The following is a 10810-nucleotide window of genomic DNA, read 5'->3' as shown; positions in this document are numbered from 1 at the left end:
AACTTGGAGATTATTTCTTCCTTGAAAGAACTGTAAGGGTTGCTGTGGAGCCTCTGTGGGGTTGGATTTTTTTTGAATCAGCCTGTCATGCAGGGTATTCTGAGTGATGTAGACCTTTACACTTAGGAGGCAATTATTCCTAGTGACATGGAAATGGCTGGCAGCCCTCAATTCAGTTAATTCCTTTGGTTCACCTGAGTGTCTACAAGTATCTGATGAACCTCAGGACTCTTCTTCATGGATGACTCTGAAGATTGTCAATCAATTCAGTGCTACAGACAGGCAGCTAATGGAGGATTCTCAGTCCACTGATACGTTGGGCCAGAAACTGAGGAAACATCCAAGAATGAAACATTTTTGTCAATGCCAATCAATATTAAATTCAAGAGTCAGGATTTTCAGTAAACTGGAGTGTAAAGTTTTCATGATTCTTGACAATGGGGTCTCAAACTTCATGGTATGCAGAAGAAATGAGCTCATCATGGTTAGACAGAGGCTTCTTTTCCTAGGATGTTAGTCTTTCAAACTAAAGCAACAGAGAAGTGGTTTCCTGAGATCTTGTGAACTCCAGCCATGAAACTCCAAAAAAACTCCAGTCAATTTTTTGGTTCATGTCTTACAACTCAAGAAGTAATGAAAAATCTACAAAATAGGAAACCTACTCAAACAGAGATAATTTTCCCTAATTGAAAAATAGACCAGTATTCATAAAGAGATACTTTTTCATGGGACCCACAACTTACACAGATTTCTGTGACCTGAAGAACCACCTTCCTCAGGCACACAGCCCAAGAGCTTGCAGTGTACCTAATCCACCTCTAGGGCATTATACATGGAGTGTCTCATTGCCAGGGTCTCTTATTCTCATGAAAGGATATTCATTATGGGATTCACCAGAATTTTCAGGTCTTTTAGAGACACGAACCTACCTCTAAAATCTAAAAAATCTTAGTCTCTGGGAAGGAGCATTGTAAACCAGAAGTCAGATAATCTGTAAATTAATATATATTTTGTGGATTTTGGAAGAAAGAGTTCAAATAGTAATAGCCTCACTCAGTTTTCCTCTGACTAATATCAGTTCCAGAAAGCACTGAAAAAACCTGTGGTGCTCTGAAATATTTTAGGTTTGCTATATTAGGGCATCACCAGAAAAAGAAGGAACCAAGCGTCCTTGGAGATTGATCCATTGTAGCAGATTTGTGCCTGTGGTGCAGGATGGTCGTGGTGGAGGAGGCTGTGCCTGTGTAGGGCAGGGATTAGTGGGAATCCTCAAAACTTCTGCTCAATTTCTTTGTAATCCTAAAACTGCTCTAAAATAAACTTTGTGATAAGGAGGGACAGAAACATTTGAAAGACATTTTTGCCACTTTTTAAGAATCATTCTTAGTCTCACCATGTGATCAAATAACCTTGCTCCAAATCATGTATTCATCCCTCTGGAAAACTTGTTCACAGTAGCACCTTCATGGAATGTTGGTATCAACTTTATTGAGTGTGGCCTTTCCCACTCCGTGAATCTGGCTTATATGATGACTCTTGAATGGAATATTTATCTTAAAATTAGAGTATGTACGTGTTTCTATTGTTCTTTTTTTCTCCAATATATAATCCATTTTGTAAACAGCCTTAAACCTAATAACCCCTGTCATCTCCTCAGCCCCGCACAGCTGTCTTCTCCCTCAGGGTTTCTGACACTCTCAGGATGTGGTTTTCACACGGTGCCTCTCGCACAGTAATACACGGCCGTGTCCTCAGATCTCAGGCTGCTCAGCTCCATGTAGGCTGTGCTCGTGGACGTGTCCGCGGTAATCGTGACTCTGCCCTGGAACTTCTGTGCGTAGTTTGTTATGTCATAATCAGGGACGATCCATCCCATCCACTCAAGCCCTTGTCCAGGGGCCTGTCGCACCCAGCTGATAGCATAGCTGTCGAAGGTGAATCCAGAAGCCTTGCAGGAGACCTTCACTGAGGCCCCAGGCTTCTTCACCTCAGCCCCGGACTGCACCAGCTGCTCCTGGGACTGGGCACCTGTGGAGAGGACACAAGATTGAATAAAATCCTCTTTAACTAAACCAGGATCCCTTCCTCAGCTTTGGGACTAGGAAGCCCCTTACCTGTAGCTGCTGCCACCACAAAGAGGAGCCTCCAGGTCCAGTCCATGGTGATGAGCTGTGCTCCCAGGGGCTTCTTTAGAGGAGGGATGTGGTTGTTATGTGATGCTCAGGGCACCAAAATGTCTATATTTATCTCAGGAGACCTCAGGTTATTTGCATATTCATGAGGCAAGATATTTCACAGTTCAAATCCTGAACCAGGATGAGAAAGAAAACACAGACGCCACATCAGCCATACAAGAGTGGGATACTGAGAGACCAAGCCCTAATCCTGCTTGAGGAAATGCACCCCCTGCCCCATTTCTAAGCTTTTTGTGGACAGCACTCTTCCTAATGAAGAACAATCCCCACTCCCAGGATGTGCTCCTCACTGTGAATCCACATTTTATTGGCATAGAGATTACCTCGATTGTTTCTGGGACCATCGCTGTCTCTGACAGTGAGCAGGCACCTTGACTCCATCCTGGTCCCATTAGGAACAGTCAGAGCTCACTGGTAACTCTGAATAAGTGGCCACTAGTTATCCTACATGAGTGCCCAGCAGGCCCCATGGAGAGTTCCGAGATCTGCTGGGCACTCCCAAGACAGAGTCTCCAGCACCTGCCTGAGAGTCCTGAGCTCCCAGACCCTTCCGTGGAAAGACTCTTAGTTGACAGATTTGCCCTGTGATGTGTGATTGGCTCTGAGTTTTCCCTCCCACTGAGAGGAGGAATCAGGAATTGAAATGGAAATAGGAATTGGAATTTCTTGATAAACTCATAAATCCAAAATAAATACTAAGTCATTTGTGTTCTGAATAAGTTTGGGTTTTATCTCAAACTCCATTAAATAGAATTACTTGAAGTCTTCACATACTTTTAGTTCATGTCCATAGATGGTCATCATCTTTACATGTTGATTTCTGATCCACCTGGTCTGTGCACCTGCCACACTCTCAAATCCACCACTGCCAAGTCAAACACACAACGTAGGAAACATTACTTAGCTCTGAAATCTGAATGTCTTCCTCATAGGAACATAGTGTATCCCACAGTTATGTACTCATTAAATTAATAAACCATCTATATCTTTCATATTCTCACTGTTAAGATATTTATTATCATAGAATCTCACTTTTACATAGAGTTCTCTTGACTTTATTGAGTGATATAAATGGTCCAGATAAAATAGGATATTTAAAGGCATATTGGCAACTTGTTGAACAGTTATTATAGAATGATTTTTTGAGTAAACAAGACTCAGGCCTTGAGAGAATATTTCTCATTATTCGTCTCCAACAAATAAGTGAGAACATATAGTGTCTGGTTTTCTGTTCCCAAATTAGTTTGCAAAGAGTAATGACTTCCAGTTCCCTCATGTTCCTACAAAGGACATAACTTCATTCTTTTCTTAGCTGCATAGTTTTCCATGGTTCTATGTACCACGTTTTTCTCTATCCATTCTGCCACTATGAGCATTTAGGTAATTCCGTGTGTATGCTATTGTGAATAGTGCTGCAGTGAACCTACATGTTTATATTCCTTTAGGTGTCTGTCGAGCTGCGGGGTTGTTGGGTCAAATGAAACTTCGGTTTTAGGTTATTGGAGGGATCACCACACTGCTTTCCACAATGGTTGAATTAATTTATATTCCCACCAAAGGTGTATAAATGATCGCTTTTTCTTGCAACCTTAGCAGCATCTGTTATTACTTTTTTTAAGATTAGCCATTCTGACTGATGTGAGATGGTACCTCCCTGTAGTTTTAGTATGTATTTCTCCAATGACAGTGATATTCAGCATGTTTCCTATGCTATTTGGTCACATGTAGGTCTTTTTGTAAGTGTCTTTTCATGTCTTTTGACCACTTTTTCTTTTTGTATGTTTGTTTAATTCCATGTATATTATAAATGTTAGACCTTTGTCAGATGTATAGGTGGCAAATACTTTACTTCCCATTCTAGAGGTTGCCTGTTTACTCTGTTGATAGTATATCTTGCTATGCAGAAGCTCTTTAGTTTACTTAGGTCCCATTTGTCAATTTTTGATTTTGTTAAAATTGCTTCTATTGTTTTCAGAATAAAGTCTTTGCCAGTTCTTATGTACTAAATTGTATTGCCTAGGGTATTATCCAGAGTTTTTATAATATTAGGTTTTACATTTAGATCTTTAATCCACATATTATCATTTTTTCAATTAATGCTGAAAAAGTATTTGATGAAACTCAACATCCTCTCAGAAAAAAATAAATAAATAAAAATGGGTATAGAAAGAACACATCTCGACTTAACAAAAAGTTGTATTCCAGAGACTTTCAGGCAGTATTATATGAATGAGAAATAACTAAAAGTCTTTTCTCTAAGATCTGGAACGTGACAAACTTCCCACTTTAACCAGTGGTAAAGCGTAAATCCTTCTGCTGCCCCCATAGCGGCTCTTACCTGCACGCGCCACCTACTGGCCTGGTGTTCAAACTGCATGACCTAATACAAAGCCGCTACCACCAGTGCACAGCAGTTGAAAATGAGATTAGCTTCTCAATACTTCTGTGATTCCAGCTCCGCAAAAGACCACGGGTCTGCTCACATGCTCAGTATGTTACTACTAAAGCTGGAATTTGGAAAAGGCACAACACTAAAACTATTAATAACAAAATAAATCACACTGAGTAGATGCCCCTCACCTGGCCATGTCCATCAAGGCTGGTGCTTTTGCTTGCCAGGCTGCGTGGCTCATGTTTGTCCCCCTCTCAGGAGCTCAGCAGAGAACTCAGGTCACTGTGCATTTCATAGACCAGCCCATTGCCTGAGGCAACGGAGAGCTTCTCCCTGTGCACAGATATCAAGCATGTACTCATCTGCTTCTGCCACAGTCAGCTCAAACCTGTAAGGCCACCTACTAATGTGAAGGGTAAACTTAACAACCCAACATAAAATCTGCTGAAACAAATGCATCCCAAATGAGAAACAGTTCCTGAGGCCTCCACTATCTAGGACCTGCAGGAGGCAGTGAGCCTGCTCACAGGCCCAGTACATTGTTTTACAACCGTCATTTCAGAAAGCCACTAAATAATGACCATCTATAGACAAGAAACAATTACAGAGTCTTTGCCACTGAGTAAACCAAAACCAAATAAAAAGACCCACCCTATATGCATGATATTCACATTCTAAAGGGAATGAAATTTTCATTAAAATCAAAATGAATTCAAAAATAGTAACAGATAGTTTAGCCAATGAAAAGCAAACAGATAAGCAATCCTGGAAGTATCAAAAAGCAGAATTACAAGACCCTGGATATCACCTTAGCTCTCCAGCAATAGAATCTAAACAATATGATATATTTGAAATCTCAGATAAATAATTCAAAATGTTTGTTTTAAAGAAGCTCAATTAAATTCAAAAGAGAGTTGAGAACCAACACAAATAAATTAGAACCACTCAGGCCAGGCATTGTGGCTCATGCCTGTAATCCTAGCACTTTGGGAGGCCGAGGAGGGGAGATCGTGAGGTCAGAAGTTCCAGACCAGTCTGGCCGACATAGTGAAACCCCATCTCTACTAAAAATACAAAGCACTGGCTTGGTGTGGTGGTGTGTGCCTGTCATCTCAGCTACTCAGGAGGCTGAGGCAGAATTGCAAGAACCTGGGAGGCAGAGGTTGCAGTGAGCCAAGATCACACCGTTGCACTCCAGCCCAGGCGACACTGCAAGACTCTGTGTCAAAAAACAAAAAAACAAAAATCAGAACAATTCCAGATTTACTTAAGACTTTGATTTTTAGAAAATGATCTTCAGGGAATAAAAACTTCATTGAATTATAATTAGAAAATAGAGTTTAAAACTTTAACAATGGACTACACTAAACTGAAGAAAGAATATCAAACCTAACAGATATTTCAAATTAACCCAGTCAGATAAAAATGAACAGAATCATTGGGAAGTTTAGGATTATGTAACACAATTGAAACAGTGGATCATGGATATTCCTGAGGGAGAAAATTAGTAAAAATATTTAGAAGACCAAATTGATGAAATAATTGAGGAAAATATCCCTAGTCTTGCTAGAGATTTTCACATGCAGATAAAAGAAGTTCAGAAAACTCCATGACAAGACACTGGAAAACAGACATAACCAGGATCTACAGTCCTCAGTCTATCTAAAGGAAATAGAAAGAAAAACATTCTAAAATTCACAAAAAAAGTGTCTATTTATCTGAAATTCTATTATACTAACAATGTACTTCTCAGCATAAACTTATAAGATAGAAAAGATTGGACTCTCAATTTCAGACTATTTAAAGAAAAAAATAAAGGAAAAAAATTCTATGTCAATAATTAATTTTGTATCCTGCTAAGCTAAGCTTCATAAATGAAGGAGAAATAAAGTGTTTCTAAGGTAAGAAAATGCTAAGGATATTTATTTACACTAGACCAGAACTATAAGAAATGCTCAAGGGAGTCCAAATATGGAAGCCATAGGTCAATACTCACCATCATAAACAACACAAAATTATAAAATTCACTCATAAAACTATTACACAATTAAGACTACAAAGTCACTAGTTAATAATTAACATAACAACAGGAGCCAAACTTCACATATCACATTGGTAGAAAGAATAAAAAAGAGTTTTGAAATTTATGCTGCTGACATGAAACTCCCTTAATTGGTAAAAACACATAGATTCAAGATCAAGAGAGTGAAAAAAGATATTTCATGCAAATGGAAACCAAAAGCAAGCAAGAGTAGCTATGCTTATATCATATAAAACAAACTTTCAGTAAACACCAGTACTTAAAGACAAAGTCATTACATAATGATAAAATGATTGATTAAAAATACCAATTCTAAATATATATGCGCTCTACACCAGAAAAGCCATGTTCATAAAACAAATACTATTAGACCTAAGGAAGAACATAGATAACAATACAATTGTGATGGACTTCAATGCCCATCTGACAATCTAGACATATCATTGAGACAGAAAATCAACAAGGAAACACTAGACTTAAATTGGACTCTAGACCAAATAAACCCAAAAGATATTAACAGAACATTCAATTCTGATGACTGCAGAATATACATTATTCCCATTAGCAAGGAATATTTTCTAAGATGGATTATATACTATGCCAGAAATAAAAGTCTCAATATCTTTTTAAACAATGAATTATCTTCTCAGACTACAGTAATACAAAACTAGAAATCAAACCCTAGAAGAATACTCAAAACTACACAAACACACATGAAAATTAAACATCCTGCTACTGAATGAACTTTGGGTCAATGATAAAATTAAAAAGGATATTATAACATGCTTTGAAATGTATAAAAATAGAGAAACAGCATACCAAAACCTTTGCAGCAAAAACCTGTTGTGAGGGGGAAGATTATAGTGTTAAATGACCTCATCAAAAAGATCTAAAGATTACAAATTAACAACCTAACATTACATATCAAAGAATTAGAAAAACCACAACAAACCAAACACACAGTAGAAGAAAACAAATAACAAAGACCAGAGCAGACCTAGATAAAGTTAAGAACCAAGAAATACAAAGAACCAACAAAATAAAACGTTGGGTTTTTGGGATGATAAACAAAACTTACAGACCACTAGCTAGATTAGGCAAGTAAAGTAGACAATTTAAATAAGCAGAATGAGAAACAAAAAAGAAAAGATTACAACTGATGCCACAGAAATATAAATGATCAACACAGACTACTATGAACATCTCCCGGCTAACAAACTAGAAAATTTAGGGTGAACAGATAAATGTCTGAAAACATGCAATCTCCCAAGATTGAAACAGGAAGAAATAAAAATCCTGAAGAGACCAACAAAAATTAGTGATATTCAAGAAGTAATTTTAAAAACTCTCAACAAAGAAGCCCTAAAACAGATGATTTTAAATGGTGAATTCTGCCCAATATACAGAAAGATCTGCTAGCAATTCTACTGAAACTTTTTCAAAAAGTTGAGTAGAGGGTGTTTCTCCCTAACTCATTCCACAAAGCCACTAACAGCATGATACCATATCCATGCCAGGACCCAAAAAGGAATACTACAGATATATATCACTGATGACTATAGATGTAAAAATCCTCAACAAGACCCAAGAAAATTGAATCCAATCACATATCAAAAAGATAAAATGCCACAATCTACTAAGTTTTGTTTCAGGGATGCAAGGATGGCTCAACATTCATGTATCAATAACTGTGATCCACCACATGAACAAAATTCAAAACAAAAAACATATAATCATGTCAATAGGTCCAAAAAAAGCATTTGATAGCATTTAGGATTTATTTATGATAAAAACCCTCAACAAAATTAGAATAGAAGGAAAACATACCTCAAATGAATAAAAACCATATATGACAAACTCACACACAAGATTATACTGAATAGGAATATGTTGAAAGTATTCCTCCTAAGACTCAGAACATATCAAGGATGCCCACTTTCACCACTGTTAATCAATATAAAACTTGAAATCCTGGCCAGAGAAATCAGGCAGGAGAAAGAAATAAAGACACCCAATTTGGAAAAGGGAAAGTCAAATTATTTTGTGTTTGCTGATAATATGATTTTGTACTTAAAAAACTAATATTCTTTAGAAATACTCCTAGAGTTGATGTATTAATTCACCAAAGTTTTAAAATAATGGAAAAAACATACAAAAGACAGTGGTATTTTTATATACATGTAACAATCAAGCAGAGAACCATAGATGTGTGGAACAGAATAGACATACCAGAAATAAAGTCACAAACCCTGCAACCAACCGACTGTGACCAACTAGACAAAAAGCATATCCTGGGAAAAGGTCACCTTGTTCAATAAATTGTGCAGGAAAAACTGAACAGCTATTTGCAGAAGAATAAAACTGGACGCATATCTCTCACTATGTACAAAAGTTAAGCCAAAACCTATAAAATACTTAACTGAGAGACCTGAGAGTCTGAAGGTTGTAGATGAAATCCTAGGAAATGTTTTTCTGGATATTGTCCTAGGCAAAGAATTCATGACTACAACCTTAAAAGTAAACAGTACTAAATCAAAATAGACAATTTAGACTTAATACAAATTAGAAGCAAAGCATGTGTTCAGCAAAATAAAAAATCAATAAAGTTAGCAGAAAACCTACAGAATGATGAAAAATATTTGTAAACACTACGTCTGACAAAGATCTAATATTTGGAATGTGCAAGAAACAAATACAACACAAGAAAACACAAATAAACTCCTTTAAAAGTGAGCAAATAACAGACATTTATTTTTCAAAACAGGACATAAAAATCATCCACCAGCATATGAAAAATCAATGGCATTAATCATCACAGAAATGCAATTTAAAGTCACAATGAGAAACCATATTAAACCAGTCAGACTAGCTATTATTAAAAATAAAAACTAAACTGAACAAAAAACGGATGATGTTGGTAAGGACACAGAGAAACAGTAGTGCATATACGCTGTTGGAGAAAATGTAAATTAGTACAAGTTATATGGAAAACAGTATGGAAACTTCTCAAAGAACTAATAATTGAACTAATATTTGATTCCGCAACCCCACTACTTGGTATCGGCTCAAAGGAAAACAAATTTTATATTAGACAGATCCCTGAACTTATGTTTATTGTTGCCTTATTCACAGTAGCACATACATGGTACCAAATTTAGTGTCTATTTATTATGATTAGATACAGAAAACATGTTGTGTATGTATATGTGCTTATATATACACACACACCCGCGCAAATACACTATATATATTTGTGTATATGTACACACATTTAATTACTACTCAATAATAAAACATGAAATGATGTGTTTTACATTAGCATGGATGAAACTTTAGGCCACTATCTTAAGTTAAATAACTCAGAAGAGTAAAGTGGAATACCACATGTTCTCACGTAAGTAAGAACTAAATAATATGTGCCCAAGAATATAGAGTGTGGAATAATAAATATTGGAGACTTGGAGGTCTGGAGGATGGGAGCAGTGTGTGGGATGAGAAGATACTTAATGAGCACAACATACACCATCCAGATGATGACTCCCCTTAAAGCCCTGACTTCATCACTAAACAATATATCCATGTAACAAAATTGCACTTTCACCCATGAATTTATACAAATAAAAAGATAAGTGGGATGCATATTCCAAGTTATCATTAACCCATATTAGAATGTTTAACAAATACAGCATTACAACTTCTTTATTTGGAGTGTTCTGTTTTTTTTCAATTACAAGAGAAAGGCAATCTCAATTCTCAGGGTAAACACACTTTGGAGAAGTTGTTGTGCGGTAGAGGAGGGCAGCTGTCCCATCAGCAACAAGAGGCTTTGTGTTTGGGTCATGTTCAAGCATCTACTATTGTTCTATAGTAATCTCTGGGCACAACATTGACCCCTGCCTAGTCCTCCATTCTGAGAGACTCAAAAAAGTGTCCATTATTACAGTAGTCATTATCTAAGTCCAGATTAACAAAAAATATTAAGCTAAAGATAAAGCTCAAAAGCAGAGCCCCTTGTCACTATCCTCCCTCATTTCAGTTGTTTTATGGTTCACCCTCCCCACGTCACCACCTGAGCCACCTCCTGGGTGGATAGAGTTTGTGAAGCTTTGGTCTGTCATTGCAGCATAATTGCCCCCTTAGGGAGTGCTCTGGAGCCCGTCAGCCAGAAATGAGATCGGCCAA

The 10810-nt window shown here is 37.1% G+C and overlaps 1 gene segment (V, D, J or C); it reads right to left on the bottom strand.

Annotated features, from left to right (window-relative positions):
* Positions 1 to 1357: 1357 nt before the first annotated feature.
* LOC115891997 lies at positions 1358 to 2219 on the bottom strand. The segment is given in 2 exon segments: positions 1358 to 2028; positions 2115 to 2219. Coding segments are annotated over 2 exon segments (363 nt in total).
* Between the last annotated feature and the right edge of the window lie 8591 nt (positions 2220 to 10810).

Source organism: Rhinopithecus roxellana, chromosome 5 (genome assembly GCF_007565055.1).
Source record: "Rhinopithecus roxellana isolate Shanxi Qingling chromosome 5, ASM756505v1, whole genome shotgun sequence".
Lineage (NCBI taxonomy): Eukaryota > Metazoa > Chordata > Mammalia > Primates > Cercopithecidae > Rhinopithecus > Rhinopithecus roxellana.
This window is presented reverse-complemented; position numbering and strand designations above follow the sequence as displayed.